Raw genomic sequence first — 16,780 nt, 5'->3', positions numbered from 1 at the left:
GTGAGTTTCTTTTGCTCAAGTGTAATGTTTCTTAGACTTTGGGGGTTTAATTTCCTAATATAACACCTTCCTCTAGTCATGCCAACCAGTAGCTTGTTGCCATTAACTGCTGGCAGAGGCTTGTTTCTACAGGGCAAGGGTTATAATTATTAGCTATGGTTGAAAATGCTTACCCTTCTCACCCTGGGGAGCCAAGCTGTTGCTTGCAATTAAAGGTAGTTAGCTGTTCCCTGCCACATGTAAACATTTGCAGCCTGTAATTACTGCTGCTTCATACTTCTTTGCCCTGAAGGAACTGACCTCCTCTAGTAATGCTTTGTAATAATTTGGGTTTGTAGGTTTTTCTCTTTCTCTTAGATTTCATGTTAATTATTGTAGCTTAATCTTATTTTTCCACTTAAAAATGATAGTGATGTCTTTGGACATCATTTGGAACTCCAAGTCATTTGTAACTTGTAACTGTATTGGGATTTGAAACAGAGTTTGAGAAATACCTGCTGAAGTATTATGAAGTGTTTAAATGCTTTAGCCACCTTCTCCCATTCTCCCTAAAAATAATAATAAAAACCAGTTCAGTATATTGGAATATCCCTTCATCTGTATGGCTGAACAGGGTATTTTAACCTCATAGAAGGACTTTAGGGAAGGGAGAAATGCACTAGTTTTTGAAGTCATCCAAGAGAAATTGTCCCTATGCCAAGAAGTTTGGGTTTATTTGTCCAGATTGTCACGCCTCTGTGTTTTAGGTAGATACGTTACTTCAGAAATGTTCAGTGTTTGGTAAGTTCTTCCTTGTTTCAGGATGCACTGTTCTATCTCTGTTGCTTTATTTGCTGCTTTTTGAGAGGGAAGGTTTGTAGCAAAGTTGATGAACTTACTCAGACTGCTCAATCTATTTGATCTTTCTGTTGAATCTCTCCTCTTGGCAGGCACTCTTTCCTGTGTTTTCTGGTCTCCTGTAAACTTGATTGGATTTCTGAATCAGATGCCATTGGACATTGAGAACAAGTGTAATTTAGAATTATTTTGATTTAAATAGACTAAAACTTGTTTCCAAATGTTAATATTGTATATTCCACCTTCTAATGCCCATTTGAACAATGAAATCCTGGACTAGTAATGCACTGGTGATGTTTTATAATAGGTAATGAAAGTAAAATATTAATTTAGTCTTACCCATGTAATAATTTTATTTTTTCATACCAGTAGGTCAAGAACTGCTGGTACAGAAATTGTCTTTGTGTTGCTTTATGGCATAGAATTGACCATTGATTGCCCTCGGCAGCCTCCCCAGTATGGTCCTTTGTAAAACCTAAAATACAGTTTCATTCTGTTACCTGGCATCTGAATCCCATTGTAACCAAAATAGCTTCCCTCTCTATTGGCTCAGTTCCTCTTTTGTTTTGGTCCTCCTTTTCAAAATATTTATAGATCATCTTTTATTATGGAAGATGTCGTGGTTTAAACCCTAGCCAGACAGCTCGTTCACTCACTTCCCCCCCCCCCTTCTTGCCTTCCCCCTACTCCCGGAGGGACAGAGAGGAGAATCGAAAAGAATGCAACTCCCATAGGTTGAGATAAGAACAGTTTAGTAACTAAGGTATAACACAGATCACTACTGCTACCACCAGTGATAATAATGATAAAGGAAATAAGGGAAGAGAATACAACATCTCACCACCAGCCAACTGATAACTCGCCCCCCCCAGCCCGACCGAGCTCTGACCGATGCCTCCTCCAACCCTGCAGTCCACCAGCCCTTCCAGGTAACTCCCAGTTACATCCTGGGCATGACGTGCTGTGGTATGGAATACCTCTTTGGTCAGTTTGGGTCAGGTGTCCTGTCTCTGCCTTCTCCTCCTCCCTGGCAGAACATGAGGCTCACAAAGTCCTTGGCCAAACCAAAACATCATTGTTATCAGCTCTGTTCCCAAGCCAAAAGTCAAAACACTGCACTGCACCAGCTACCAAAAATGACTGCTACTGCTGAACCCAGGACAGAATATTAAAAGAAACCTTTATGAATAGGAATGTGTTTGGACACTGGCTGTAGTCTGGTAGTCTGAGGCAGACTCTGCTCCTGCACTTAGAGAACAGGCAGAGATGAGGAGGCTGCCAGAGAAACTTTCTCTTCATTATGTTGTCGCTTCTAATAGCCAGGCTAAGGAAATACCTCATTCAAATCCTGCCTAAAGTCCATATTTGTCTGTCTGGCTTCTCAGACCGTACAGTTTTATGATATTAGTAGTCCTGAATTATAAAGAAGGTAATTTGCCATTATGATGGTAGTTGTGATTCTCCCAATAAATCACCAGTACTTAGATTTACCATGATCAGGCTTGCATTCAAACTACTGGAGGACTTTGTGCTACGCATCACAGAGTTTACCAAATTTCTAAATGGTATGGCAAAATTGTTTTGCTTATTGTAATTAAAGTTGGTTAACTTCATCTTCATTGAGTTAATTGCCTTTGTAGCTCATAGTCAATGTTGGTATCCTTGGGGTCTTGCTTTTTTATTTGCTTGGTTGGGTTTTAGGCAAATAAAGTACTAGTGATTCTATTCACTTTTAATTCTTTCCAAAGCTTTCAGCCTAAGTGTTGTAGGGAAGTAGAGGAGGGAATCTGTTTAGGTTTCGGTTTTGCAACCATTTTATGGTAGTTTTGTCCTGCATTTTACAAATTGTTTGTGTGAGTGAGGAATTTCCCAATTCTATTCTCACCTTGTTTCCTGAGAGACAATTTTTAAAATGCATGTCAAGGTACATGTTACTAAGATTTCTAAGGTGCCAGATGAAGTAGGTATTGGAATAAAAGGTAAGTTAAGCTTTGATTTACTTAAACTAGTCTACATCCAGGTGATGGTAGTTGCATTTTCACATTGATAAACCAAAAAAAACCCCACAGCAAATGACAAACAGACCAACGCCTTCAAATTAGTCATTGCTATAATTGGTATAAAAAGTCCTGGTCTAAATATGTGTAGATGCTGGAATATTTCTTTTGGTGGTATTTACTATTTAGGTAGGTATATATATATGTTTGAAAACACAGAGAAATCTGGAGAACTTCCATATTTTACCTGTTTGAAAGTCTTAACAGTTTTTTTTTTCCACAGTATGCTTTTACAGTGTTCATAATTGATAAATAGTTTCATTTGTAGAGATCACTGCCAATGTAATAGAAATGTCACTGCTATTGAGGTACAAGTACCTCTGGCAAGTTCACTTCCTCAAGCACATTTTATTTTCTCAGTTTTAAGTCAGTTTCCAATGCATTTATCATGGTAATTCTTGTCTGTTTTCACTTAAGGTGGTGGCTGAAATTAGTGTTTTGAATATTAACTTGAGCAGAAATGTTTGGGCCTGTTTTTATTCATTGAGTTCTGCTGCTTGGTTCTACCTGATTTTTAAAAGCAGGTCTTCAGGAGATGAGTCTTGACAAATTTGAATTTGAAAAGAAGCATACAAAAGCCAATGTTAATATCTTGTTGATAGAAATCTCAAGGGAAATGCTCATTTTTATGATGTGATTGAAGGTATCTATTGGAGAAATATGGTATTTTTTTAAAATGATTCCTAATTTTTACAGAATTGCCCAATTTATACTCATTTCAGTGGCTGACTTGTGATGGACAGTTTTGCATACGAATAATCAGTAGTCCCTGAAGTTTTTTTTTCTTTGTAGTCTTGTTTATTATAACCAAATAGTCAGGATTGAAAGGAAACAGTCTCAGATAAATTTTACTTGCAAATTGTTTCCTATTCCACCAATCCAGAAATCATATCACAGTGTAATATCTGGTTTAGTGTAGCTTTAGTTGAGGGTTGTTAGGAGTGGCCTGGTTTCTCTCCTTCTTTTTCGTAGCCCAGGAAGTATCGACTGGGGATGCTGGATGAAAGGATAGTTCCGGTGGGATCAAAAGCAAGAAAATCAAAGAACCCTATCGGCTGTCTGGCTGACAGGTGTAAAACAGGAGTACCCATCAATATGGTTTGGTGGAACAGAGTCACAGAAAACAATTTACAGGTAAAATTATTTTTTACTAGTCACTTTTTCAGTAGTTTGGATGCGTTATTTTAAATTTTGGAAAATGTTAGAAGCAGTTACTCCAAATACAGGTTGAGATCAGAACAAATATTTCTTTAACAGCGAAGGCATAGTGGCCCTCCAGGAGAGACACTCAGATGTTTTCTATTCACCTATTGCTGTGCTATATACTTTGCTTAGTTATGTTATAACCTGTAGAGGAGAAGCAAAACTAATCATTAAATGTATTCTAACCCCAAACAAACGTAACCTTTTAATTTTTGTATGACAAAGCTTTCTATTGGGAAAATCAGTGATCTTTGTTAAAATGATTGACACTTAATACAAATAAATTCCCTCAGTACAGAATTTAAAGATGTAACCACCATGATCAGAAAATATAAATATTTAACTTTGATGTTAGGATAGCTTAAGTTTCTCAACTTGTTTGTTAAACTTTATTGTTACTTTATTCCTGAATTTTCTTCATCTGCTTAAGAGGGGAGAAGTGCAGCTGGGTTTGAGCAGCTCTGTATAGGAGTAGCAGGTTATCCTTGGGAGTCTAGGAGGAATCTGCTCCATGTCCCTTAAAATGGGGTTTAGATGGAAATTGTAATAGTAGTGGAAACTGTAGCACTGCTGCTAATACTATTTTTCACGTATGTAATGCTTTTGTTTCCTTGGAGATCATTATTTTAGTCTTTTTATGAGGGTTATGTTATTTTTGATGTTTTCTAGGTGAGTGAAATGGATAAATGACAGCAGACTAAATTTGTGACATCTTAACGGTTTCTTTCAGTTTGCTAAATTTTTGCCTTGTAAGGGCCAACATGAAGCTTGTATGAGAGCCCTTCATACAAATACTAGTTTTGCAGTGCTGATGTTTGGACATCCATGTTACTGAAGTTGGGAGTCACAGGCAGTGGGATGCAGGTAGACTGGTGCTATGTTGTGTGGGGACATTTGGACTTATATCTATCTTGGCCCTTTTGCTGCTGGGGAAGCAGCGCAGCCAATGATGGAGAAAAGAGGAAGCATAAATGAAACATTGCTAGAAGGATGAGGTAAGATTGCAGAGGATTGGTTGGTGCCTTACTTTTCTTAAGGGAGAGAAGGTTGACAGGTTGAATTTACTGTGTATCTAATGGGAGTATAAGCTGTAATTAAACAGACAGTTGCTTGGAGAAGAGAGAATCAGAAAATTGGTCTTTGAGATTTCAGGTGGACGTTAAAGGGCAGGAAAAGCCCCCTTTGTACTCCTGTCCTCCACTGATTTCTCAGCTGTTCAGTGTTGGAGCAAGGTCTCTCTTTGGTTGAATTCACTTAAAACAGCAGAAAAAGTGTTTATGGAGGCTGAAGAGCCAATAGTATGAGACGTGCAACTCCTGTCTAGGAGCAATTGTCTTCTTGGTACCTATGCCCTCCAAAGCTGTGTTGAAAGTGTGGCAAAAGGAAGCTCAAGGTCCCCTAGTTTTCTGAGACTAGTGACAGTAGTCTGGTACTGGCTGCAGAGCATATGGCTTTTGAAGGGTGCAATTCCAAGTTCCTTTATTGTGACAGGATCGCAGCTGCATAATTGATTTAAACTATGTACAGCATAAGACTTTCTATTATGTAATGCAATTATGTCTCTTCCCATGGTGATGTGGGACTTCAGAAAAGCATGGATATGCTTATGTGGTAGAAGTAACAATAGGAGGATGTTCCAGCCACAGGAAATATAATTGGAGAGGAAATAGGAGAGATTACAGAGAAACTGTGGAGTCTGAATGGGGACAGGTATAAAACCAGGCTGCAGATAAGATTATGGGGGTATATAAAGGTCTACCTAGACGAGAACCCAAATTTTATCTTGAGGTGATCATTGTGAATCTTTCTATTGTAGTGTGAACATTTTCTAAATTACCATTAAAACAAAACTTGGACTGTTAAAAATTGGAGATTTTAATTACAAATGCACAGAAAATGGCTGAAGAAGTTTGAAACTATGTAAAAATAGGTAGTGTCATGCTGAGATTTCAGTTTGTTGTTTTGTCCACTTAATTATGTATGTAATCCACAGATAGTATTTCTCTTTAGTATTTTGAAATACAGGCTGCTTAGAGAATTTTGCAGGTGTATAGGTTACACAAGCTATATTTTGGCTGATGGTGAGTGCTAAGTAAATAAGGTTGAATTATAATGGAGGCACATCTGTTTGAGGACATGTTTTTCATTTGTGTTTGAAGATGAGAAAGCAGAATTGCATCTCAGTTGCTGAGAACTTACAGTGCTGTGGAAGTGTTGAAGCTTTTGTGTCTATTTAAATGTCCAATTTTCCAAATGTGTGATTTAAGATGTGGGAATACACTATTTCAGGGTCTGATGTTTAGAGATCCTCGTCCAGAAAGTGTCTGCTTAAAAAAAGGAAGGTAGTTTACAACATAGACTAGTTAGGGTTGGAAAGGACCTTAAGATCAGCTACTTCCGACCCCCTGCCACAGGCAGGGACTCCTTACACTAAACCATGTCACCCAAGGCTCTGTCCAACCTGTCCTTGAACACCGCCAGGGATGGAGCATTTGCAACTTCCGTGGGCAACCCATTCCAGTGCCTCACTACCCTCACAGTAAAGAACTTCTTCCTTATATCCAATCTAAACTTCCCCTGTTTAAGTTTTAACCCGTTACCCCTTACCCATTACCACTACAGTCCCTAGTGAAGGGTCCCTCTCCAACATCCTTGTAGGCCCCCTCCAGATACTGAGAGGCTGCTGTGAGGTCTCCACGCAGCCTTCTCTTCTCCAGGATGAACAGCCCCAACTTTCTCAGCCTATCTTCATATGGGAGGTGCTCCAGTCCCCTGGTCATCCTCGTGGCCCTTCTCTGGACTTGTTCCAGCAGTTCCATCACAGAATCCCAAGGGTTGGAAGGGACCTCAAAAGACCATCTAGTCCAACCCCCCTGCAAGAGCAGGGTAACCTAGAGTACACACAGGAACTTGTCCAGGCAGGCCTTGAGTTCATCTCCAACATAGGAGACTCCACAACTCTCCTGGGCAACCTGTTCCAGTGCTCTGTCACTCTCACAGTAAAGAAATGTTTCCTGATGTTCACATGGAACCTCCTGTGCTCCGGTTTACGCCCATTGCCCCTTGTCCTGTCACTGGACATCACTGAAAACAACCTGGCTCCATCATCCTGACACTCACCCTTTACATATTTGTAGACATTGATGAGGTCACCCCTCAGTCTCCTCCTCTCCAAGCTAAAGAGACCCAGCTCCCTCAGCCTCTCCTCATAAGGGAGATGCTCCACTCCCTTAATCATCTTAGTTGCCCTGCGCTGGACTCTCTCCAGCAGGTCCCTGTCTTTCTTGAACTGAGGGGCCCAGAACTGGACACAATATTCCAGATGCGGCCTCACCAAGGCAGAGTAGAGGGGGAGGAGAACCTCTCTTGACCTACTAACCACACCCTTTCTAATGCACCGTAGGATGCCTTCTTGGCCATGTCTTTTTTATGTTGAGAACACCAGAACTGTACACAATACTCCAAGTGAGGTCTCACAAGAACATGTATTTTAAAATAGTATAAATGTTTCTCATGCATGGCTATGAATTTATAACCCAAATATTCTTCTTAAATACTGTGTTAGACTTGTCTGATTAAAAGTGAAATCCATAGTGAATTGTATTCTTGTATTGTGCATTAAAAAGGAAAAAGAAAAAAGGCCTTCTATAGTGAGATGGCTTACCTTATATTAGGAAGTGTCCTGAGCTACTACACCACCACATGATATATCATAATAGAAAATGGTAATTCTCTTTAAAATAGTAGGTATAGATCGGCCTTCACTCATACAGATCAGTTCCTAAGCACCATGTTTGTTTCTTGAATACAAAAACCCCCTACGGCAATGAATTTTTCAAATACTTAGCATCAAAAACATGGACTTCTGAAACTTTAGTTTTTCAGTTTTCATGAAATTGTCTTAACTCTTCTGCAAGAGTAGTAAAGCAGTATGGCTGATAATGTTGGCGAATTGAAATTTATTGGAGCTAATTATATAGGTGATGCAATGATTTGTCACGGTAATTGCGATAAGGTAGTATGTTGTACAAATTTAGTAGTGGAGGGGAAGGAGACTTGTTTTGAAGCCCTTGGTGACCTCTGGTGTTTGCTGGGCTGCTGACGTCACAGAATGTGTCTTTCCCTGATGCTGTAGTAAACAAGGAATCCTGGAAACAGAGGAATTACAGTGATGCTTTCTAGACGAACTGAGCTCCTCATATGGCACATCCGCACATTTGTAGCAGCAAAGAAACCCAAAGAAACCTATGCCAAACAGACTGGTAGAGGACTGCCCTGCTTTATAGCCTGGGTATACTTCAGTGGTGTTTTTCTGAAATCATGCAATCATGCAATTCAGGATGTCAGAACAGATCAGCATAAATTTGGACTTGAAGGAGAACATAAAAAGAGAAGAACTAAAAGGCTTGTATCCAGTTTTTAGCATGGTAAGTACATTAGTGCATCTTCCAAAATAAAATTGGCCTACTTTTTGCTTTAAATAGCTGGCTTTGGTTGAATATGGGACCAGAACCAATCTAACAAAGTGGTGTTAAAGCCACTGAAACAGAGGTGGTGGCTCTGCTGCTGCTGTACGGCTCTGTGCTGTGTTGTGAGATGCCGAATGTGAAATGAGAGAGAAGGTGGCTTCTAGTACTCCTGTTGGATCCCTGCTCCCTACTCTTTTTGGGACCTTCCAAAGGCTCCCTAAGTTATGCATCCCTGTGTTACAGTATACATGACACTTCGAAGATTCAGTTATGAATGAATGCAGCAGTGTGGCTGTAGGAGGTTTATCGCTGAGGAGCATGAAGACAAATCATACATGTTTAAATTGATAGTTGATGAAACGGGAATTTTCATTTTACTTCTGGATTACAAAAATCTGTTGAGATGCATAATTCCTCAACGTACAGTAATGCTGTGTGCTGCTGTGTAGTCTTCCAGTGATGGTCTTCAGATAAGATCTTAGCTTCCTCTTTACTTTCATCTGCACCTTCCTTGAGGGACCCTTGAATTGTTTTTTGGCATTGCCCACAAAATATTTTGTTTCTTCCCCTCCACACTGTATTTCCTATTATACCTTAAAAAGAATAAAAGCCACCAGACAAACTCTGTGCTGAATGGTAGCACAAATGAGTTTTTATAGTCCTTCCCCTATGTTTTAAATCTCTTGTGGTTCCATCCTTACTAATGTCATCAAGACTAAATTCCGACTTCATTTAGACAGTATCTGTATTTTATAATATTTTGCACTCTCTGCTGTGCAGAAGTATAGAAATTGTTTTTTTATGTGGAGCTGGATGGACTCAGTTTTGTGGTCTCTCTTTGGAAGTTTCTCTGCAAAGCTCACTGGAAGGAGGCTTTTCAACTGTGACAAAGCACAAAGAATCTGAAAATAGGGCATTTTGGTGTAATTTCTGCATGTAATCGGTCTGAGAATGCATGATGCGGGTATTAATTCAGATAATACACAGGGAGTTTGCTTCCCTGCTATTGTCTGACAGTATTACTCTGTATTTACTGGAAGAAGCAGGGGGAGATTGAAACTGGCCTGGGTGAGAGGAAAAAGAGAATGGTAGTAATTTTAGCAAATGTATGAGTTGGAAGTTACTTTAGGTGGGTTGCTAGAAAAATCTAACAGCTGACACAGCTGTACTTCTTTCTGTTTAATGCTGTTTGAAAACATATTAGTGTTTTGAAGTAATTTTGTGTGTCTTTCTATAGAACACTTGCATTTGGAACTGAAAATTCAATCTTTAGTTTGTTGCAGAGTGCAGACAGTGCTAGTGTGCTTTGTGTTTCCTATTTGGATTCTTGAAAGTGCATTCACAGCCTTTGTTTTTAACATCACAGTATTGAATAATTCATTACATGTCCTCTAAGTACTTCTTGCATCCCCATTCTTTTAATTACTCCCAAGGTTTAATCAAAGTCTTCAATAACTATTTTATCTACATTTTTTACTGAGCCCAGTCGACTCAGAATTAAAATTCTTAAGCCTGATCAAGCATGAATAAGATACTTCGGGATGAGTAATTAAGTGAAATTTGTTTTAAAGCTGTGCTTGTGGGAAATTTAAACAATTTACAGAACTAATTTGATGTAGATTGTCATTCTTATCAAAATTTAATTTTTTGTACTCAACTTTGTTTTGGGAAGTTTGGTAGGATTCTAACAGAAAGCCTGTAAAAATGCCCTGTAGGATTTGAAAGCATAGTCCCCTTCAAGCTCACCATTGACCCAAATGTAAAACTAACACTAGAATTTACACTTTGTATTATGAGTTAGTGGAGTGAAAGTAGGGTATTTTTCCAGACCAAGAACAATAATTCAAAAAAAATAAGAATGTGGATTCCTAATTTGGGCATATTTGTATGCTTATTATTGCAGAATTAGGTTATTGACAAAGTTTGAAGAAATTAAAAGGTTAAACATTCAGTTCATCTAATCTAGTCACTTATGTTAGCCTACATGCTATGAAAATGTTTGGGATTTGGTTTATTTCATTTGAAGCAAAGTGTATGCAGTGCAAAATTAGTGGTTTACTTCCAGTGAAAACTTGTATGCTTTTGGAAACATTTTAAGAGCTGTGACTTCACATAGATGTATTTAAACATGGCCTGGGGCTTGAGCTTCAATTTTTCTGATAAAATATTTACTAGTTTTGACCACAGACTGATAAATTTTCTTGTACTAGTGTGATTAGTTTATTCTGGCTTATGGCTGTAGGTGCCTCAAGTGTTTTGATTTGCTTTGTTGTTTTTTTTTCTGTATTTAGAAAACAGCTTGAATGTGAAAAGGTCTTTTGAAAATAGGAACCAAAAGTTAAGTTGCTATTTTTAACCAGTGAGGGAAGTCTTAGATTACAGCTTCATGTTTTGTAATATCACAGAGAAGTAAACCAGACTATTACAGTAAAGGGTCTAGCTCTGCAAATCAAACCTGCTTACTCATATAAAATGCTTTCATAAAAGTTACATAGAAACAACTCAGTCTTACCATGTTTTGGTTCTGATTCTGTACTGTGACACCACTGAATTTGCATCAGGTTTGACCCTACTGTTGTTTGTAATTCCACAGCATAAACCCAAACTGCTCTAGCAGGTTGCTGGGTTTGACTCTTCTTGGATAAACTGAAACACCTACCAGTTAAAGTGGAGCTCTCAAGAAACTTCATCTTAAAATGATGGTGGATATATAAGTAACCTTTAGAGACCAAAACTGGTCTATGAAAACTTGCAGAATGCATTTAGAAATAAAAAAAAAACAGCCCTCTGTTGTAGGCATTGATTGAATCAGCTGGTTAAAGTGGTAAGAGTTTAGTCAGAATGGTATGGATGGGATTTTGGAAACTCTCAGTTGGCTCTAAGAGAGGCTGAGGTTACCTTCCAGAAGTTATCTTTTCTTCCACTTACATGCTTCAGATTTTTTTCCATGTCCTTCTCTTGTTACCTGGTTGACACAGTTCAGGTGTGGTAGAGCTGTGGATGTGTTATGGCTAGGTTTAGCAGTGGAAAAATGTGGATTTTTGCAGTTCTTTGAAATTGTGTTTTTAACAAGATGCTACAAATTCTGTCCCTTGCTGTCCCAGTTGTTTGTTTAGTGATGACTTTTCAGCTCTATCACTATTTGAACAAATTCTACTTGGCTCTTTACCACCTTTGTCATTTTCTCCAGTTTCAGTGTGGGTTTGGCTGAATGGTTTCATGCCAGATTTCATCTGGAGATACATCATTCCAGTTTTTCTTTAATAAAATGTGATTGAAGAGTTTTAAAACCCTTATGAACTTTTTACCCTTGTAAATTTAAGTGTTCTATTTCACGGGTCTACATATTTGGTTAAAGCTGTTCTTTGAATATTCAGACACATGCCCATATAGAATGACCAATATGTAACGTCATAAGGTGGCTAGAGGTTAAAATATACTGTGTGATTAAGGGTGGGATATTCTTACTATTTGCTTTTAAACCTGAACATCCTCTTTATTTTACTGCTTTTAAAATCCTCTTTCTTTTCCAGTGCTTTGAAATAAATTACCACTATGATACTTGGCTGAAGTATTCATATACTTCAGATACTGAAAACAGATTAACCCCATAAAATACTTTTCTTCACTGTCTAAATCAGTGTTTTGTAATTACACTTCTTTTCTAATTTTGCACTAACTTAGCTTCTCTGATGGGTAAAAATCAATGTTGGTAACTTGACCACACATAACATCTGTTAAGTTATTTTAAAACTGCCAAAACCCAAAGTGCTCCAATATAATTTGCTTTAAAAGAACATTATGGATTATCTTAACAGTATCTTTGTCTACTGGGAGTTGTTACTATCATCTCATTTTAACTCTTGCTTAGACTACTTTTGAGAGATACTCTGAAGAGTACTTAATAAACCTAACTTTGACAGTTAATAATCTTCAAGCTTTTCAGTGTGGTCATGTAATAATTGGCTTTATTTCTTGGCTTAATTTCTTTTCTCCTTCCAGTAATGCCTTTTATAATTTGCTATCCAATAATAAGCTTTTTGCCTTCTGAGCTCTAATTAGGATTTTCTTTTCCTAACCCTCCTTACTCTATAACAAACAAAAGACTCACCCACAAACACTACCACCCAAAAACTCTACAAAACTTTGCACAGTTTTTAATAGAAATTAAAAGCTGGTTGTGTGATATATTTTATGTACTAATAAATAATGAACGTTTGACAGTCACTCTCCTGCTATTTGCTTCTGTGGTACCAAATCAAACCTTATTATTAAAGGTGCTACATAAAGGTAATAGGTAATTAAAACAGAAGTTAACTTCACCAGAAAAAGGTACATATAGGACTATTTGAAAGAGAGGCAGGGATAACTTCTTTAGTTGGAATAGTTTTACTGCCTTAATTTGAAACTGTTCCTTAGATTGAGATGAAATCTCTTGATCATGTAGGAAGCCTGTGTGGCAATGGCAAGGCTTTCACTGGGAAGTCTGCTCTCCAATTTTGTAACATAATGCTTATGGAAAGCCTTTTGCAAAATATTAGTATGAACTCAAACATCAGCTGTTCATGTGGAAAGCTTGCTAATGCTACTTCAGACATAAGCTAAAACACATTTACATTTGTTAGTGCTGACCAGCTTCCAGTATTGCCTGTTCTTCTCAGCATGCTGTCTGTAACTTAAAAATATCCCCTGCACTTGGTAGGCTTACCTAGAAAGTATTTTCTACCAAATAGGCACTGCCCATCTCTTAATAAACATTTAATTTACATTTGTTTTTAAACAGACACCAAATCCTTCTGCAAGTGAGTTTGTTCCTAAAGTAGGATCAACCTCCAGGCTGAGTAATGTATCCCAGTCAAGTATGTCTGCCTTCTCTCAAGCCTTGTTCTCTCACCCCTCCATGGGAAGTCCTGCCACTGCTGGGCTAGCACCAGGTAAGTTGAGAGTAATGACTTGCAGTGCAGTTACTTCTTTCAATGTCAAATGTAACCTCATATAGATAATTATCAAGTTTATCGTGTATAAACGTAGCCACCTCCTACTTTGGCTCCTAATTTTAAGTTTGCCTTCAAGCATATAGACATGTAGGAACTTGGGGTTTATCTTCTAGTAGTGTGGAAATCACACTGCAGGCTGTGAAATCTGTTCAGCCACAGCAGTACTGAAATTAACTCAGTTTAACTTGCTCTGCCCTTTTTTGGGAGAAGAGATGCTGAGTTACCATATACTGTGCTCTGTGCAGTCCTTGTAAGAACAGTACCTGAAGTTGCTTTGAATTAGTAGTCTAGATATTCACTGCAGTTTAGAATGAATGTGTTCTGTTTACCACACACTAACATGCACTTTTGTTTCTAGAGAACATAATCTGGAAGTAATGATTGTCAATAAAATCTTGATGAAAAATAAAAAGTAGAAGATAAACTTATTCTAAAATAATTGGCCATGGGAAGTAGTGTTAATTGTTGTATCTGTCATATGTAAGCTCACTTTTAAGACCTATTTATGATTATTTCCCATGTTTACAACAATTACCAAAATGTGGTCTGGGCAGGCATAGAACGTACCAAGAATTTTTTAATTATTTTTTACACTTAAAAAGTTCAAGCTCTTAATGCATCTTTTGGACTTCTGTTCTTAACAAGTTAGCTTAATTCTAATTATTCTTATTTTTTAAATTAAATGAATCGTTCTAAGATATAACAATCAGCACATCTGGATATTACACATTGCAGATCCTTTAGCAAGCTTCTGCATGTACATAAACCTTTGTCAATTTCTTGCTACTCACAAGATGCATTAGGAGGCTGCCAAAAGGCAGAGGGGCAAGTATTCCAAGTACTGTTTTTTAAACCAGTATTGGCAATTACCATCTATTTAACAGAACTTCAGTCTTCCCTGATGCTGGGGATAAATCTCTGTCAGTGTGAAATCAGGACTTAGCTTGCATGTTACAACTGTCGCACCAGGCTAGGAAAGCAATTTGATGCTTCTGCTGACCAAATGAACATGTTGCAGTACTGTGTCTGATACTATATTGTGCTGTACAGTCTTATTGGAAAACTGTTGTGTTTATATGCCTCTCAGCCTTGTCACCTGGATTGAAAAGTGTATAAAGGATTAAATAGAATACAGTAAAATGATCTACTTTTGGAAAGTATCCAGTGGGGTCTCAGAGGGATCCTTCACAGTCCAATTTCTTTACTATCTGTAAGTAACACTTGAAAGGATAAGTAACACTGATGAAAGAAGTTAGCACAACGATTTGAGCTCCTAGAAATATAGTTGCCAATGCTGAAAACTGTCTAGGTTCAAATACTGTTGTTTGTTTTATGGATGAGAGGGATGTGGGAGTATTCACAAGAGCTAACTTTAGGCAAAGTTGGCTTGTTTCCCTGCTCTTCCTGTATAATTAAAAAGAAAATATAGTTCAGAGTAGGGACCTGGGCTGGGTGCTCTGACTTTCTCTAGAAGCTCCTTTCTCCACACTGAGCGCAGTATTCTCTGAACTGAATGTCCTGTGTAAATAATACTCAGATGGTTCTATTTAAATGGTTTAGCTGTTGATAGTATGTATCCAAAAAAATTTCTGTTACCTCAAGATGAGGTAGGTGGTGCTCTTTCTAGAAGATTAGGCTCTTAAATAAGAAAGCGGTATTTAAATGTGGCATAACTACACCATTTAGGTCATACTGGTTGACAGAATAAAAGAAGATTTGAATCTGTTCTGATATTTTCATTAAAAATTGGTGTTAGCTTTAAGTGAAAACAAATTCAAATGAAACCCATACAAAGAGTTTGTAGGAGTTTTTCCTTTAAATAAAGTTAAGTTTTATTCTGATTGAATGGTGTGTGCTTTCCAGTAGAGAGTGTGTACACATTTCAGGAAACATGTAAGATTTAAGCATTTGCATGAGATTAAGATTGCTTACAGTAATTTATAGGATACTGGAGGAAATTAATGTCTCATAAGAAATAAGGAAATATAATTTGTTCAAATTTCCGTAGTTTAATTCACCCATAACGAAGTAGGTAAATAACGAGAACAATCCTTTGGTTTTCCTCTTGCAGATGGAAAAATTTAATATATCTAATTTGTATGATTTCTGTTAAGGTAGGTGTAAATCAAAACTACTTTTGGCATCTAGTATTTCAAGGTAACTGTTCACAAAATTGATTGTCCCCGGAAAATGTTTTGCCTGTTTTATCAGTGGTACTGCAGAAGTACTGGACAAAATGACCACTGAAACCTAGCCTACTTTAATAGATAACTTGTATCCACACCTGACACATCCATTAGCGTGTAGCATGGAAGATTGTTACCTGTACTTTTATGTGTATTTATTAGGTAAGTGCTTTCTAGCATAATCTCAACACAGTCATTCTTCATCTCAGTAGTCTTTAATAGAATACAAAAGCATAATGAGATAAAATGCAACTTACACAAATAGCTGGGAAGATTGTCCTGTTGAAGAGCATTGAACAAATCTCTGTCTCATCTCCAAACTTTCTTTCCTTAAGATCCCTTGCATAATACTATTTTTGCTCCTTCTATTCACTTGCTGGCAAACATATACTATTATTTGTATGGGGAATTCAGTAAGTTGTTGACAGTCTTCAAATAATACTCTTATTAACAAGGTTATTTTACCCAGTTCTGTGTTGCAGTTTTAGAGTGTGCAACAAAGCATATGAAAAATTATGAATGTCATCGAGGTGGTCAGACAACATTGTCATGTTAAACTTGAGAGAGAACAGATGTATAGCTCCCAGCAGAGAAAAATCTTTGGCTTGGGTTTGCTTACGCTAAGTTACAGCTGAAGAGTAATGTCTTTGTTATCAATGTGAATGACGGCAAATTGCTGTTGCTTCTGTGTTTAGTCCAAGACAAACTCTGAGCTTATGCAGAATGTAAGAAGTGCTATTTCTGGTGCCAGTATGAACCTGCAGGCTTAGGAACCCAGAGCATGAAGGTGATTTTCTTGTGACCACTTCACATGTCTCCATTCATGATGGGCTATGAGAGTGTCGTTGGAGTGCATGACCCAAGCTGGAAATGAAACACTTTCAGCTGAGGTGGATTGAGTGGCCTAATGCCTCAAGAGCTTGTTTGGACATCCCTTATCAAGAGTGGTGCATCATTCTATGGAGAAAGTTCCACAGTCATTCCAGAATGGCACAAGAAAGGAAGAAGGCAAAGAGACTGGAAAATTAGGG

The 16,780-nt window shown here is 37.8% G+C and overlaps 1 protein-coding gene across 6 annotated transcripts in view; it reads left to right on the top strand.

The window, feature by feature from the left end:
- Positions 1 to 16,780, top strand: part of PAN3 (poly(A) specific ribonuclease subunit PAN3) — an 83,198-nt gene that overhangs the window by 31,031 nt on the left and 35,387 nt on the right. For 5 of the 6 annotated variants that reach the window (XM_061457575.1, XM_061457574.1, XM_061457577.1 and 2 more), the window contains 2 exons: positions 3,867 to 4,028; positions 13,350 to 13,500. In XM_061457575.1, coding sequence (XP_061313559.1) covers positions 3,867 to 4,028; positions 13,350 to 13,500 — 313 coding nt within the window. The remainder of the gene's footprint in view (positions 1 to 3,866; positions 4,029 to 13,349; positions 13,501 to 16,780) is intronic. The other variant, XM_061457578.1, reaches the window with a different exon arrangement.

This window comes from Pezoporus flaviventris, unplaced genomic scaffold (genome assembly GCF_033815535.1).
Source record: "Pezoporus flaviventris isolate CSIRO_AGI_PZ_B2104156 unplaced genomic scaffold, CSIRO_AGI_Pfla_v1 ptg000025l, whole genome shotgun sequence".
Lineage (NCBI taxonomy): Eukaryota > Metazoa > Chordata > Aves > Psittaciformes > Psittacidae > Pezoporus > Pezoporus flaviventris.
This window is presented reverse-complemented; position numbering and strand designations above follow the sequence as displayed.